General features: G+C 40.4%; 1 protein-coding gene across 1 annotated transcript in view; it reads right to left on the reverse strand.

Annotated features, from left to right (window-relative positions):
• Positions 1-17,027, reverse strand: part of LOC127914344 (protein kinase C alpha type-like) — a 69,402-nt gene extending 52,375 nt beyond the window's left edge. Inside the window, exons 1-2 of the mRNA XM_052490087.1 lie at positions 16,625-17,027; positions 15,366-15,606 (exon numbers count right to left, since the gene is read on the reverse strand). Of these exons, the coding sequence (XP_052346047.1) occupies positions 15,366-15,601 (236 nt within the window). The 5' untranslated portion in view covers positions 15,602-15,606; positions 16,625-17,027. The remainder of the gene's footprint in view (positions 1-15,365; positions 15,607-16,624) is intronic.
• Positions 17,028-17,237: the final 210 nt, after the last annotated feature.

Raw genomic sequence — 17,237 nt, forward strand, 5'->3', positions numbered from 1 at the left:
GGTTTCTGCTGATTCATAATGTGTGTGTAAGTGTGGGTTTCTGCAGATTCATAATGTGTGTGTAAGTGTGGGTTTCTGCTGATTCATAATGTGTTTGTAAGTGTGGGTTTCTGCAGATTCATAATGTGATTGTAAGTGTGGGTTTCTGCAGATTCATAATGTGTGTGTAAGTGTGGGTTTCTGCTCATTCATAATGTGTTTGTAAGTGTGGGTTTCTGCAGATTCATAATGTGATTGTTAGTGTGGGTTTCTGCAGATTCATAATGTTATTTTAAGTGTGGTTTCTGCAGATTCATAATGTTTGTGTTAGTGTGGGTTTCTGCAGATTCATAAGGTGTGTGTGAGTAAGTGTGGGTTTCGGCAGATTCATAATGTGTGTGTTAGTGTGGGTTCCTGCTGATTCATAATGTGTGTGTAAGTGTGGGTTTCTGCTGATTCATAATGTGTTTGTAAGTGTGGGTTTCTGCAGATTCATAATGTGATTGTTAGTGTGGGTTTCTGCTGATTCATAATGTGTGTGTAAGTGTGGGTTTCTGCTGATTCATAATGTGTGTGTTAGTGTGGGTTTCTGCAGATTCATAATGTGTGTGTAAGTGTGGGTTTCTGCAGATTCATAATGTGTTTGTAAGTGTGGGTTTCTGCAGATTCATAATGTGATTGTAAGTGTGGGTTTCTGCAGATTCATAATGTGATTGTTAGTGAGGGTTTCTGCTGATTCATAATGTGTGTGTAAGTGTGGGTTTCGGCAGATTCATAATGTGTGTGTAAGTGTGGTTTTCTGCAGATTCATAATGTGTGTGTAAGTGTGGGTTTCTGCTGATTCATAATGTGTGTGTAAGTGTGGGTTTCTGCTGATTCATAATGTGTTTGTAAGTGTGGGTTTCTGCAGATTCATAATGTGATTGTTAGTGTGGGTTTCTGCTGATTCATAATGTGTGTGTAAGTGTGGGTTTCTGCTGATTCATAATGTGTGTGTTAGTGTAGGTTTCTGCAGATTCATAATGTGTGTGTAAGTGTGGGTTTCTGCAGATTCATAATGTGTTTGTAAGTGTGGGTTTCTGCAGATTCATAATGTGATTGTAAGTGTGGGTTTCTGCAGATTCATAATGTGATTGTTAGTGTGGGTTTCTGCTGATTCATAATGTGTGTGTAAGTGTGGGTTTCTGCTGATTCATAATGTGTTTGTAAGTGTGGGTTTCTGCTGATTCATAATGTGTGTGTAAGTGTGGGTTTCTGCAGATTCATAATGTGTGTGTGTAAGTGTGGGTTTCTGCTGATTCATAATGTGTGTGTAAGTGTGGGTTTCTGCAGATTCATAATGTGTGTGTAAGTGTGGGTTTCTGCTGATTCATAATGTGTTTGTAAGTATGGGTTTCTGCAGATTCATAATGTGATTGTAAGTGTGGGTTTCTGCAGATTCATAATGTGTGTGTAAGTGTGGGTTTCTGCTCATTCATAATGTGTTTGTAAGTGTGGGTTTCTGCTGATTCATAAAGTGTTTGTAAGTGTGGGTTTCTGCAGATTCATAATGTTATTTTAAGTGTGGGTTTCTGCAGATTCATAATGTTTGTGTTAGTGTGGGTTTCTGCAGATTCATAAGGTGTGTGTGAGTAAGTGTGGGTTTCGGCAGATTCATAATGTGTGTGTTAGTGTGGGTTCCTGCTGATTCATAATGTGTGTGTAAGTGTGGGTTTCTGCAGATTCATAATGTGTGTGTGTAAGTGTGGGTTTCTGCAGATTCATAATGTGTGTGTTAGTGTGGGTTTCTGCTGATTCATAATGTGATTGTAAGTGTGGGTTTCTGCAGATTCATAATGTGTGTAAGTGTGGGCTTCTGCAGATTCATAATGTGTGTGTAAGTGTGGGTTTCTGCTGATTCATAATGTGTGTGTTAGTGTGGGTTTCTGCAGATTCATAATGTGTGTGTAAGTGTGGGTTTCTACAGATTCATAACGTGTTTGTAAGTGTGGGTTTCGGCAGATTCATAATGTGTGTGTAAGTGTGGGTTTCGGCAGATTCATAATGTGTGTGTAAGTGTGGTTTTCTGCAGATTCATAATGTGTGTGTAAGTGTGGGTTTCTGCTGATTCATAATGTGTGTGTAAGTGTGGGTTTCTGCTGATTCATACTGTGTGTGTTAGTGTGGGTTTCTGCTGATTCATAATGTGATTGTAAGTGTGGGTTTCTGCAGATTCATAATGTGATTGTTAGTGTGGGTTTCTGCTGATTCATAATGTGTGTGTAAGTGTGGGTTTCTGCAGATTCATAATGTGTGTGTGTAAGTGTGGGTTTCTGCAGATTCATAATGTGTGTGTTAGTGTGGGTTTCTGCTGATTCATAATGTGATTGTAAGTGTGGGTTTCTGCAGATTCATAATGTGTGTGTAAGTGTGGGTTTCTGCTGATTCATAATGTGTGTGTTAGTGTGGGTTTCTGCAGATTCATAATGTGTGTGTAAGTGTGGGTTTCTACAGATTCATAATGCGTGTGTAAGTGTGGGTTTCTGCTGATTCATAATGTGTGTGTAAGTGTGGGTTTCTGCAGATTCATACTGTGTGTGTTAGTGTGGGTTTCTGCTGATTCATAATGTGTGTGTAAGTGTGGGTTTCTGCTGATTCATAATGTGTTTGTAAGTGTGGGTTTCTGCAGATTCATAATGTGATTGTATGTGTGGGTTTCTGCAGATTCATAATGTGATTGTTAGTGTGGGTTTCTGCTGATTCATAATGTGTGTGTAAGTGTGGGTTTCTGCTGATTCATAATGTGTTTGTAAGTGTGGGTTTCTGCAGATTCATAATGTGATTGTAAGTGTGGGTTTCTGCAGATTCATAATGTGATTGTTAGTGTGGGTTTCTGCTGATTCATAATGTGTGTGTAAATGTGGGTTTCTGCTGATTCATAATGTGTTTGTAAGTGTGGGTTTCTGCAGATTCATAATGTGTGTGTTAGTGTGGGTTTCTGCAGATTCATACTGTGTGTGTTAGTGTGGGTTTCTGCAGATTCATAATGTGATTGTAAGTGTGGGTTTCTGCAGATTCATAATGTTATTTTAAGTGTGGGTTTCTGCAGATTCATAATGTGTGTGTTAGTGTGGGTTTCTGCAGATTCATAAGGTGTCTGTGTGTAAGTGTGGGTTTCGGCAGATTCATAATGTGTGTGTTAGTGTGGGTTTCTGCTGATTCATAATGTGTGTGTAAGTGTGGGTTTCTGCAGATTCATAATGTGTGTGTGTAAGTGTGGGTTTCTGCTGATTCATAATGTGTGTGTAAGTGTGGGTTTCTGCAGATTCATAATGTGTGTGTAAGTGTGGTTTTCTGCAGATTCATAATGTGTGTGTAAGTGTGGGTTTCTGCAGATTCATAACGTGTTTGTAAGTGTGGGTTTCGGCAGATTCATAATGTGTAGGTAAGTGTGGGTTTCTGCAGATTCATAATGTGTGTGTAAGTGTGGGTTTCTGCTGATTCATAATGTGTGTGTAAGTGTGGGTTTCTGCAGATTCATAATGTGATTGTTAGTGTGGGTTTCTGCAGATTCATAATGTGTGTGTAAGTGTGGGTTTCTGCTGATTCATAATGTGTTTGTAAGTGTGGGTTTCTGCAGATTCATAATGTGATTGTTAGTGTGGGTTTCTGCTGATTCATAATGTGTGTGTAAGTGTGGGTTTCTGCAGATTCATAATGTGTGTGTAAGTGTGGTTTTCTGCAGATTCATAATGTGTGTGTAAGTGTGGGTTTCTGCAGATTCATAACGTGTTTGTAAGTGTGGGTTTCGGCAGATTCATAATGTGTAGGTAAGTGTGGGTTTCTGCAGATTCATAATGTGTGTGTAAGTGTGGGTTTCTGCTGATTCATAATGTGTGTGTAAGTGTGGGTTTCTGCAGATTCATAATGTGATTGTTAGTGTGGGTTTCTGCAGATTCATAACGTGTTTGTAAGTGTGGGTTTCTGCAGATTCATAATGTGTGTGTTAGTGTGGGTTTCTGCAGATTCATACTGTGTGTGTTAGTGTGGGTTTCTGCTGATTCATAATGTGATTGTAAGTGTGGGTTTCTGCAGATTCATAATGTGTGTGTACGTGTGGGTTTCTACTGATTCATAATGTGTGTGTTAGTGTGGGTTTCTCCAGATTCATACTGTGTGTGTTAGTGTGGGTTTCTGCTGATTCATAATGTGATTGTAAGTGTGGGTTTCTGCAGATTCATAATGTGTGTGTAAGTGTGGGTTTCTGCTGATTCATAAAGTGTTTGTAAGTGTGGGTTTCTGCAGATTCATAATGTGATTGTAAGTGTGGGTTTCTGCAGATTCATAATGTTATTTTAAGTGTGGGTTTCTGCAGATTCATAATGTGTGTGTTAGTGTGGGTTTCTGCAGATTCATAAGGTGTCTGTGTGTAAGTGTGGGTTTCGGCAGATTCATAATGTGTGTGTTAGTGTGGGTTTCTGCTGATTCATAATGTGTGTGTAAGTGTGGGTTTCTGCAGATTCATAATGTGTGTGTGTAAGTGTGGGTTTCTGCTGATTCATAATGTGTGTGTAAGTGTGGGTTTCTGCAGATTCATAATGTGTGTGTAAGTGTGGTTTTCTGCAGATTCATAATGTGTGTGTAAGTGTGGGTTTCTGCAGATTCATAACGTGTTTGTAAGTGTGGGTTTCGGCAGATTCATAATGTGTAGGTAAGTGTGGGTTTCTGCAGATTCATAATGTGTGTGTAAGTGTGGGTTTCTGCTGATTCATAATGTGTGTGTAAGTGTGGGTTTCTGCAGATTCATAATGTGATTGTTAGTGTGGGTTTCTGCAGATTCATAATGTGTGTGTAAGTGTGGGTTTCTGCTGATTCATAATGTGTTTGTAAGTGTGGGTTTCTGCAGATTCATAATGTGATTGTTAGTGTGGGTTTCTGCTGATTCATAATGTGTGTGTAAGTGTGGGTTTCTGCAGATTCATAATGTGTGTGTACGTGTGGGTTTCTACTGATTCATAATGTGTGTGTTAGTGTGGGTTTCTCCAGATTCATACTGTGTGTGTTAGTGTGGGTTTCTGCTGATTCATAATGTGATTGTAAGTGTGGGTTTCTGCAGATTCATAATGTGTGTGTAAGTGTGGGTTTCTCCTGATTCATAAAGTGTTTGTAAGTGTGGGTTTCTGCAGATTCATAATGTGATTGTAAGTGTGGGTTTCTGCAGATTCATAATGTTATTTTAAGTGTGGGTTTCTGCAGATTCATAATGTGTGTGTTAGTGTGGGTTTCTGCAGATTCATAAGGTGTCTGTGTGTAAGTGTGGGTTTCATTCATAATGTGTGTGTTAGTGTGGGTTTCTGCTGATTCATAATGTGTGTGTAAGTGTGGGTTTCTGCAGATTCATAATGTGTGTGTGTAAGTGTGGGTTTCTGCTGATTCATAATGTGTGTGTAAGTGTGGGTTTCTGCAGATTCATAATGTGTGTGTAAGTGTGGTTTTCTGCAGATTCATAATGTGTGTGTAAGTGTGGGTTTCTGCAGATTCATAACGTGTTTGTAAGTGTGGGTTTCTGCAGATTCATAATGTGTAGGTAAGTGTGGGTTTCTGCAGATTCATAATGTGTGTGTAAGTGTGGGTTTCTGCTGATTCATAATGTGTGTGTAAGTGTGGGTTTCTGCAGATTCATAATGTGATTGTTAGTGTGGGTTTCTGCAGATTCATAATGTGTGTGTAAGTGTGGGTTTCTGCTGATTCATAATGTGTTTGTAAGTGTGGGTTTCTGCAGATTCATAATGTGATTGTTAGTGTGGGTTTCTGCTGATTCATAATGTGTGTGTAAGTGTGGGTTTCTGCAGATTCATAATGTGTGTGTAAGTGTGGTTTTCTGCAGATTCATAATGTGTGTGTAAGTGTGGGTTTCTGCAGATTCATAACGTGTTTGTAAGTGTGGGTTTCGCAGATTCATAATGTGTAGGTAAGTGTGGGTTTCTGCAGATTCATAATGTGTGTGTAAGTGTGGGTTTCTGCTGATTCATAATGTGTGTGTAAGTGTGGGTTTCTGCAGATTCATAATGTGATTGTTAGTGTGGGTTTCTGCAGATTCATAATGTGTGTGTAAGTGTGGGTTTCTGCTGATTCATAATGTGTTTGTAAGTGTGGGTTTCTGCAGATTCATAATGTGATTGTTAGTGTGGGTTTCTGCAGATTCATAATGTGTGTGTAAGTGTGGGTTTCTGCAGATTCATAATGTGTGTGTTAGTGTGGGTTTCTGCAGATTCATAAGGTGTCTGTGTGTAAGTGTGGGTTTCGGCAGATTCATAATGTGTGTGTTAGTGTGGGTTTCTGCTGATTCATAATGTGTGTGTAAGTGTGGGTTTCTGCAGATTCATAATGTGTGTGTGTAAGTGTGGGTTTCTGCTGATTCATAATGTGAGTGTAAGTGTGGGTTTCTGCAGATTCATAATGTGTGTGTAAGTGTGGTTTTCTGCAGATTCATAATGTGTGTGTAAGTGTGGGTTTCTGCAGATTCATAACGTGTTTGTAAGTGTGGGTTTCTGAAGATTCATAATGTGTAGGTAAGTGTGGGTTTCTGCAGATTCATAATGTGTGTGTAAGTGTGGGTTTCTGCTGATTCATAATGTGTGTGTAAGTGTGGGTTTCTGCAGATTCATAATGTGATTGTTAGTGTGGGTTTCTGCAGATTCATAATGTGTGTGTAAGTGTGGGTTTCTGCTGATTCATAATGTGTTTGTAAGTGTGGGTTTCTGCAGATTCATAATGTGATTGTTAGTGTGGGTTTCTGCTGATTCATAATGTGTGTGTAAGTGTGGGTTTCTGCAGATTCATAATGTGTGTGTAAGTGTGGTTTTCTGCAGATTCATAATGTGTGTGTAAGTGTGGGTTTCTGCAGATTCATAACGTGTTTGTAAGTGTGGGTTTCGCAGATTCATAATGTGTAGGTAAGTGTGGGTTTCTGCAGATTCATAATGTGTGTGTAAGTGTGGGTTTCTGCTGATTCATAATGTGTGTGTAAGTGTGGGTTTCTGCAGATTCATAATGTGATTGTTAGTGTGGGTTTCTGCAGATTCATAATGTGTGTGTAAGTGTGGGTTTCTGCTGATTCATAATGTGTTTGTAAGTGTGGGTTTCTGCAGATTCATAATGTGATTGTAAGTGTGGGTTTCTGCAGATTCATAATGTTATTTTAAGTGTGGGTTTCTGCAGATTCATAATGTGTGTGTTAGTGTGGGTTTCTGCAGATTCATAATGTGTGTGTTAGTGTGGGTTTCTGCAGATTCATACTGTGTGTGTTAGTGTGGGTTTCTGCTGATTCATAATGTGATTGTAAGTGTGGGTTTCTGCAGATTCATAATGTGTGTGTACGTGTGGGTTTCTACTGATTCATAATGTGTGTGTTAGTGTGGGTTTCTGCAGATTCATACTGTGTGTGTTAGTGTGGGTTTCTGCTGATTCATAATGTGATTGTAAGTGTGGGTTTCTGCAGATTCATAATGTGTGTGTAAGTGTGGGTTTCTGCTGATTCATAAAGTGTTTGTAAGTGTGGGTTTCTGCAGATTCATAATGTGATTGTAAGTGTGGGTTTCTGCAGATTCATAATGTGTGTGTTAGTGTGGGTTTCTGCAGATTCATAAGGTGTCTGTGTGTTAGTGTGGGTTTCTGCTGATTCATAATGTGTGTGTAAGTGTGGGTTTCTGCTGATTCATAATGTGTTTGTAAGTGTGGGTTTCTGCAGATTCATAATGTGATTGTTAGTGTGGGTTTCTGCTGATTCATAATGTGTGTGTAAGTGTGCGTTTCTGCAGATTCATAATGTGTGTGTAAGTGTGGTTTTCTGCAGATTCATAATGTGTGTGTAAGTGTGGGTTTCTGCAGATTCATAACGTGTTTGTAAGTGTGGGTTTCGGCAGATTCATAATGTGTAGGTAAGTGTGGGTTTCTGCAGATTCATAATGTGTGTGTAAGTGTGGGTTTCTGCTGATTCATAATGTGTGTGTAAGTGTGGGTTTCTGCAGATTCATAATGTGATTGTTAGTGTGGGTTTCTGCAGATTCATAATGTGTGTGTAAGTGTGGGTTTCTGCTGATTCATAATGTGTTTGTAAGTGTGGGTTTCTGCAGATTCATAATGTGATTGTTAGTGTGGGTTTCTGCTGATTCATAATGTGTGTGTAAGTGTGGGTTTCTGCTGATTCATAATGTGTTTGTAAGTGTGGGTTTCTGCTGATTCATAATGTGTGTGTAAGTGTGGGTTTCTGCAGATTCATAATGTGTGTGTAAGTGTGGGTTTCTGCAGATTCATAATGTGTGTGTAAGTGTGGGTTTCTGCTGATTCATAATGTGTGTGTAAGTGTGGGTTTCTGCAGATTCATAATGTGTGTGTAAGTGTGGGTTTCTGCAGATTCATAATGTGTGTGTGTAAGTGTGGGTTTCTGCAGATTCATAATGTGATTGTAAGTGTGGGTTTCTGCAGATTCATAATGTGATTGTTAGTGTGGGTTTCTGCTGATTCATAATGTGTGTGTAAATGTGGGTTTCTGCTGATTCATAATGTGTTTGTAAGTGTGGGTTTCTGCAGATTCATAATGTGTGTGTTAGTGTGGGTTTCTGCAGATTCATACTGTGTGTGTTAGTGTGGGTTTCTGCTGATTCATAATGTGATTGTAAGTGTGGGTTTCTGCAGATTCATAATGTGTGTGTACGTGTGGGTTTCTACTGATTCATAATGTGTGTGTTAGTGTGGGTTTCTGCAGATTCATACTGTGTGTGTTAGTGTGGGTTTCTGCTGATTCATAATGTGATTGTAAGTGTGGGTTTCTGCAGATTCATAATGTGTGTGTTAGTGTGGGTTTCTGCAGATTCATACTGTGTGTGTTAGTGTGGGTTTCTGCTGATTCATAATGTGATTGTAAGTGTGGGTTTCTGCAGATTCATAATGTGTGTGTTAGTGTGGGTTTCTGCAGATTCATACTGTGTGTGTTAGTGTGGGTTTCTGCTGATTCATAATGTGATTGTAAGTGTGGGTTTCTGCAGATTCATAATGTGTGTGTAAGTGTGGGTTTCTGCTGATTCATAAAGTGTTTGTAAGTGTGGGTTTCTGCAGATTCATAATGTGATTGTAAGTGTGGGTTTCTGCAGATTCATAATGTTATTTTAAGTGTGGGTTTCTGCAGATTCATAATGTGTGTGTTAGTGTGGGTTTCTGCAGATTCATAAGGTGTCTGTGTGTAAGTGTGGGTTTCGGCAGATTCATAATGTGTGTGTTAGTGTGGGTTTCTGCTGATTCATAATGTGTGTGTAAGTGTGGGTTTCTGCACATTCATAATGTGTGTGTGTAAGTGTGGGTTTCTGCTGATTCATAATGTGTGTGTAAGTGTGGGTTTCTGCAGATTCATAATGTGTGTGTAAGTGTGGTTTTCTGCAGATTCATAATGTGTGTGTAAGTGTGGGTTTCTGCAGATTCATAATGTGATTGTTAGTGTGGGTTTCTGCAGATTCATAATGTGTGTGTAAGTGTGGGTTTCTGCTGATTCATAATGTGTTTGTAAGTGTGGGTTTCTGCAGATTCATAATGTGATTGTTAGTGTGGGTTTCTGCTGATTCATAATGTGTGTGTAAGTGTGGGTTTCTGCTGATTCATAATGTGTTTGTAAGTGTGGGTTTCTGCTGATTCATAATGTGTGTGTAAGTGTGGGTTTCTGCAGATTCATAATGTGTGTGTGTAAGTGTGGGTTTCTGCAGATTCATAATGTGATTGTAAGTGTGGGTTTCTGCAGATTCATAATGTGATTGTTAGTGTGGGTTTCTGCTGATTCATAATGTGTATGTAAATGTGGGTTTCTGCTGATTCATAATGTGTTTGTAAGTGTGGGTTTCTGCAGATTCATAATGTGATTGTAAGTGTGGGTTTCTGCAGATTCATAATGTTATTTTAAGTGTGGGTTTCTGCAGATTCATAATGTGTGTGTTAGTGTGGGTTTCTGCAGATTCATAAGGTGTCTGTGTGTAAGTGTGGGTTTCGGCAGATTCATAATGTGTGTGTTAGTGTGGGTTTCTGCTGATTCATAATGTGTGTGTAAGTGTGGGTTTCTGCAGATTCATAATGTGTGTGTGTAAGTGTGGGTTTCTGCTGATTCATAATGTGTAGGTAAGTGTGGGTTTCTGCAGATTCATAATGTGTGTGTAAGTGTGGGTTTCTGCTGATTCATAATGTGTGTGTAAGTGTGGGTTTCTGCAGATTCATAATGTGATTGTTAGTGTGGGTTTCTGCAGATTCATAATGTGTGTGTAAGTGTGGGTTTCTGCTGATTCATAATGTGTTTGTAAGTGTGGGTTTCTGCAGATTCATAATGTGATTGTTAGTGTGGGTTTCTGCTGATTCATAATGTGTGTGTAAGTGTGGGTTTCTGCAGATTCATAATGTGTGTGTAAGTGTGGGTTTCTGCAGATTCATAATGTGTGTGTAAGTGTGGGTTTCTGCTGATTCATAATGTGTTTGTAAGTGTGGGTTTCTGCAGATTCATAATGTGATTGTTAGTGTGGGTTTCTGCTGATTCATAATGTGTGTGTAAGTGTGGGTTTCTGCAGATTCATAATGTGTGTGTAAGTGTGGGTTTCGGCAGATTCATAATGTGTAGGTAAGTGTGGGTTTCTGCAGATTCATAATGTGTGTGTAAGTGTGGGTTTCTGCTGATTCATAATGTGTGTGTAAGTGTGGGTTTCTGCAGATTCATAATGTGATTGTTAGTGTGGGTTTCTGCAGATTCATAATGTGTGTGTAAGTGTGGGTTTCTGCTGATTCATAATGTGTTTGTAAGTGTGGGTTTCTGCAGATTCATAATGTGATTGTTAGTGTGGGTTTCTGCTGATTCATGTGTGTGTAAGTGTGGGTTTCTGCTGATTCATAATGTGTTTGTAAGTGTGGGTTTCTGCAGATTCATAATGTGTGTGTAAGTGTGGGTTTCTGCTGATTCATAAAGTGTTTGTAAGTGTGGGTTTCTGCAGATTCATAATGTGATTGTAAGTGTGGGTTTCTGCAGATTCATAATGTTATTTTAAGTGTGGGTTTCTGCAGATTCATAATGTGTGTGTTAGTGTGGGTTTCTGCAGATTCATAAGGTGTCTGTGTGTAAGTGTGGGTTTCGGCAGATTCATAATGTGTGTGTTAGTGTGGGTTTCTGCTGATTCATAATGTGTGTGTAAGTGTGGGTTTCTGCAGATTCATAATGTGTGTGTGTAAGTGTGGGTTTCTGCTGATTCATAATGTGTGTGTAAGTGTGGGTTTCTGCAGATTCATAATGTGTGTGTAAGTGTGGTTTTCTGCAGATTCATAATGTGTGTGTAAGTGTGGGTTTCTGCAGATTCATAACGTGTTTGTAAGTGTGGGTTTCGGCAGATTCATAATGTGTAGGTAAGTGTGGGTTTCTGCAGATTCATAATGTGTGTGTAAGTGTGGGTTTCTGCTGATTCATAATGTGTGTGTAAGTGTGGGTTTCTGCAGATTCATAATGTGATTGTTAGTGTGGGTTTCTGCAGATTCATAATGTGTGTGTAAGTGTGGGTTTCTGCTGATTCATAATGTGTTTGTAAGTGTGGGTTTCTGCAGATTCATAATGTGATTGTTAGTGTGGGTTTCTGCTGATTCATAATGTGTGTGTAAGTGTGGGTTTCTGCAGATTCATAATGTGTGTGTAAGTGTGGTTTTCTGCAGATTCATAATGTGTGTGTAAGTGTGGGTTTCTGCAGATTCATAACGTGTTTGTAAGTGTGGGTTTCGCAGATTCATAATGTGTAGGTAAGTGTGGGTTTCTGCAGATTCATAATGTGTGTGTAAGTGTGGGTTTCTGCTGATTCATAATGTGTGTGTAAGTGTGGGTTTCTGCAGATTCATAATGTGATTGTTAGTGTGGGTTTCTGCAGATTCATAATGTGTGTGTAAGTGTGGGTTTCTAGTGATTCATAATGTGTTTGTAAGTGTGGGTTTCTGCAGATTCATAATGTGATTGTTAGTGTGGGTTTCTGCTGATTCATAATGTGGGTGGGTTTCTGCTGATTCATAATGTGTTTGTAAGTGTGGGTTTCTGCTGATTCATAATGTGTGTGTAAGTGTGGGTTTCTGCAGATTCATAATGTGTGTGTAAGTGTGGGTTTCTGCAGATTCATAATGTGTGTGTAAGTGTGGGTTTCTGCTGATTCATAATGTGTGTGTAAGTGTGGGTTTCTGCAGATTCATAATGTGTGTGTAAGTGTGGGTTTCTGCAGATTCATAATGTGTGTGTGTAAGTGTGGGTTTCTGCAGATTCATAATGTGTGTGTTAGTGTGGGTTTCTGCTGATTCATAATGTGATTGTAAGTGTGGGTTTCTGCTGATTCATAATGTGTGTGTAAGTGTGGGTTTCTGCTGTTTCATAATGTGTTTGTAAGTGTGGGTTGCTGCAGATTCATAATGTGATTGTAAGTGTGGGTTTCTGCAGATTCATAATGTGTGTGTAAGTGTGGGTTTCTGCAGATTCATAATGTGTGTGTAAGTGTGGGTTTCGGCAGATTCATAACGTGTTTGTAAGTGTGGGTTTCTGCTGATTCATAATGTGTTTGTAAGTGTGGGTTTCTGCAGATTCATAATGTGTGTGTAAGTGTGGGTTTCTGCTGATTCATAATGTGTGTGTTAGTGTGGGTTTCTGCAGATTCATACTGTGTGTGTTAGTGTGGGTTTCTGCTGATTCATAATGTGATTGTAAGTGTGGGTTTCTGCAGATTCATAATGTGTGTGTAAGTGTGGGTTTCTGCTGATTCATAAAGTGTTTGTAAGTGTGGGTTTCTGCAGATTCATAATGTGATTGTAAGTGTGGGTTTCTGCAGATTCATAATGTTATTTTAAGTGTGGGTTTCTGCAGATTCATAATGTGTGTGTTAGTGTGGGTTTCTGCAGATTCATAATGTGTATGTGTGTAAGTGTGGGTTTCTGCAGATTCATAATGTGTGTGTTAGTGTGGGTTTCTGCTGATTCATAATGTGTGTGTAAGTGTGGGTTTCTGCAGATTCATAATGTGTGTGTGTAAGTGTGGGTTTCTGCAGATTCATAATGTGTGTGTTAGTGTGGGTTTCTGCTGATTCATAATGTGTGTAAGTGTGGTTTTCTGCAGATTCATAATGTGTGTGTAAGTGTGGGTTTCTGCAGATTCATAACGTGTTTGTAAGTGTGGGTTTCGGCAGATTCATAATGTGTGTGTAAGTGTGGGTTTCTGCTGATTCATAATGTGTGTGTAAGTGTGGGTTTCTGCAGATTCATAATGTGTGTGTAAGTGTGGGTTTCTGCTGATTCATAAAGTGTTTGTAAGTGTGGGTTTCTGCAGATTCATAATGTGATTGTAAGTGTGGGTTTCTGCAGATTCATAATGTTATTTTAAGTGTGGGTTTCTGCAGATTCATAATGTGTGTGTTAGTGTGGGTTTCTGCAGATTCATAAGGTGTCTGTGTGTAAGTGTGGGTTTCGGCAGATTCATAATGTGTGTGTTAGTGTGGGTTTCTGCTGATTCATAATGTGTGTGTAAGTGTGGGTTTCTGCAGATTCATAATGTGTGTGTGTAAGTGTGGGTTTCTGCAGATTCATAATGTGTGTGTTAGTGTGGATTTCTGCTGATTCATAATGTGTGTAAGTGTGGTTTTCTGCAGATTCATAATGTGTGTGTAAGTGTGGGTTTCTGCAGATTCATAACGTGTTTGTAAGTGTGGTTTTCTTCAGATTCATAATGTGTGTGTAAGTGTGGGTTTCTGCTGATTCATAATGTGTGTGTAAGTGTGGGTTTCTGCAGATTCATAATGTGTGTGTGTAAGTGTGGGTTTCTGCAGATTCATAAAGTGTTTGTAAGTGTGGGTTTCTGCAGATTCATAATGTGATTGTAAGTGTGGGTTTCTGCAGATTCATAATGTTATTTTAAGTGTGGGTTTCTGCAGATTCATAATGTGTGTGTTAGTGTGGGTTTCTGCAGATTCATAAGGTGTCTGTGTGTAAGTGTGGGTTTCGGCAGATTCATAATGTGTGTGTTAGTGTGGGTTTCTGCTGATTCATAATGTGTGTGTAAGTGTGGGTTTCTGCAGATTCATAATGTGTGTGTAAGTGTGGGTTTCTGCAGATTCATAATGTGTGTGTTAGTGTGGGTTTCTGCTGATTCATAATGTGTGTGTAAGTGTGGGTTTCTGCAGATTCATAATGTGTGTGTAAGTGTGGGTTTCTGCAGATTCATAATGTGTGTGTGTAAGTGTGGGTTTCTGCAGATTCATAATGTGTGTGTTAGTGTGGGTTTCTGCTGATTCATAATGTGTGTGTAAGTGTGGGTTTCTGCAGATTCATAATGTGTGTGTAAGTGTGGGTTTCTGCAGATTCATAATGTGTGATTGTAAGTGTGGGTTTCTGCTGATTCATAATGTGTGTGTAAGTGTGGGTTTCTGCTGTTTCATAATGTGTTTGTAAGTGTGGGTTGCTGCAGATTCATAATGTGATTGTAAGTGTGGGTTTCTGCAGATTCATAATGTGTGTGTAAGTGTGGGTTTCTGCAGATTCATAATGTGTGTGTAAGTGTGGGTTTCTGCAGATTCATAATGTGTGTGTAAGTGTGGTTTTCTGCAGATTCATAATGTGTGTGTAAGTGTGGGTTTCTGCAGATTCATAACGTGTTTGTAAGTGCGGGTTTCGGCAGATTCATAATGTGTAGGTAAGTGTGGGTTTCTGCAGATTCATAATGTGTGTGTAAGTGTGGGTTTCTGCAGATTCATAATGTGTGTGTAAGTGTGGGTTTCTGCAGATTCATAATGTGATTGGAAGTATGGGTGTCTGCAGATTCATAATGTGTGTGTGTGAGTGTGGGTTACCAGGTGAAGGCTGTGCAGGGGCTGCAGTTTGTGGGATGTTTGCAGAGGCGAGCTGGGAACTAGTGAAGCATGTTTTCTGTTGTGTGTATTTAGCTGTGTGTGTATTTAGCTGTGTGTGTATTTAGCTGTGTGTGTATTAAGCTGTGTGTGTATTTATCTGTGTGTGTGTATTTAGCTGTGTGTGTATGTAGCTGTGTGTGTATTTAGCTGTGTGTGTGTATTTAGCTGTGTGTGTATGTAGCTGTGTGTGTATTTAGCTGTGTGTGTGTATTTCACTGTGTGTGTGTATTTCCCTGTGTGTGTGTATTTAGCTGTGTGTGTGTATTTAGCTGTGTGTGTATGTAGCTGTGTGTGTATTTAGCTGTGTGTGTGTATTTCACTGTGTGTGTGTATTTCCCTGTGTGTGTGTATTTCGCTGTGTGTGTGTATTTCCTTAAGTGTGTATTGAGCTGTGTGTGTATTTCGCTGCGTGTGTGTATTTCGCTGTGTGTGTGTGTATTTCGCTGTGTGTGTGTGTGTATTTACCAGATGAAGTCAGTGCAGTGGCTGCAGAAGGTGGGCTGTTTGAAGAAGCGAGCGGTGAACTGGTGGTCCTTGACCTCGATGATCCTCTTGTGTTTCAGCGCCCCCTTCCTCTGGAACACTGGCACCCTGGGAGGGGGGGTGAGGGGGGAGGGCAGTGGAGAGGCCCCAGGGGTGGCCACGGGGGAGGCCAGGGTCAGGGGGGAGAGGGAAGGGGACGGGGACACGGGAGTAGACATGCTGCCTGGAGGGATGGGAGGAGAGGGGAAAGGAGAGGTGATGGAGAGGAGGGATGGGAGGAGAGGGGAAAGAGGGAGAGAGAGGATGGTAGAGGACAGATGGAGATGAGATGGGTGCATAGTAGTAAGAGAGAGAGAGAGAGAGAGAGAGAGAGAGAGAGAGAGAGAGAGAGAGAGAAGAGAGAGAGAGAGAGAGAGAGAGAGAGAGAGAGAGAGAGAGAGAATAAAAGGACCCAGACAGGGGACAGAGGGATGAGCAGAGGGAGAGGGAGGAAGAGAGAATGTATAAAAAGGAGAGAGGTTAATTCACACATTGAGACAGAGCTCTCCTCAGAGACCCAGAGACACAGAACGATTAGTGAAATTCACACTGTGTCCCACATATGTCCCACTTCATACTCGATCGCTTTCTCTCTCTCACTCCATCTATCCTCATCGCCACGCCACGCCAACCTCCCACATTCCCCTGACAACCAAACACCCTGAGTTGCCCTGACAACCAAACACCCTTATCACATGTCAACTGCACCTCCTGCTGCACCACCCCACACTACTCCAATATTAGAACTGTTTGTTACCCTCTCTGTCCTTGTCTCCTTCCTCTTTGTCCTGATTTGATATTGTGTTCATTTCTCCATAAAAGTTTGGACTGTATTCTCATGCACAGTCTATATGAGTCAAAAGTGAGGAAATGTGAAATATTTAACTGAGAGAAGAGGAGTAGCAGACTGCTAAATGATAAATGAAACCACAACAGAGATTGAATGAATAAGTAAATAAGCCGAGAGCGTACAGCATAGCAAACAGGACCTGTTGAAATGATTATGGCACACCGGAAGATGGAGGAAATCGATCCAATGGGTGAATACCAGAGACAGGGAGGGCTGAAAGAACACAGAAACAGAACAAACTCATTCAAGAAAAAAAGGAAATCCTCAACAAATAAGGAACAGAGTGGAAAGCTGCGTGGAGATAGAAGTGGAAGGAGAGAGGGAGAAACAAAGAGAAAGAGAGAGACATTACCTGTATTTGTGGTTGTTTGGGCTGACAGACTTGATCAAAGAGCAGGCTTCTCCTCTTCCTCTCCCCCTCTCTTTATCTCTCCTCCTTTGATAGGCAGCCTGCTATCGCTCTGAACCTGTCGCTGGTCACGTCAAAAAAGAAAAAGTGAAGGAAAGAGAGAGAGAAAGGCAAGTGGTGGCAGGGACGAAGAGCTGGGAGGAAGAGCTGGGAAAAAGAGCTGCCTACAAAAAAAGAGCAAGTAACAAGGGATGAGATTGAAGCTTTCCAAGAACGAGAGAAGACAGAGGAGGAGTGGACTGCTATGTATCCGTTAAGTTAACCCACACAGGGTGAAGAGGGAGAAGAGATGGAGAGATGGAAATCTCTTTTCAAGATTCATTCTGTTTTACCAAGAGGAAGACGGGATAGGAGAGAGAGAGAGAGAGAGGAGAGGGAGGGAGGGAGGAATAGGCAGCAATTCATTTTGAAATCTGGGTTACATCTCTCTGGAGAGAGACAAAGCGAGAGAGCAAGTGATGGAGGGAGAAGAAGGGGGGCCATTTTGCCACCATCACTATTGACTAACACCGACCAACAGTCTCACACTTCTCACAGTGACAGACAGACAGACAGA

Source organism: Oncorhynchus keta, chromosome 31, assembly GCF_023373465.1.
Source record: "Oncorhynchus keta strain PuntledgeMale-10-30-2019 chromosome 31, Oket_V2, whole genome shotgun sequence".
Lineage (NCBI taxonomy): Eukaryota > Metazoa > Chordata > Actinopteri > Salmoniformes > Salmonidae > Oncorhynchus > Oncorhynchus keta.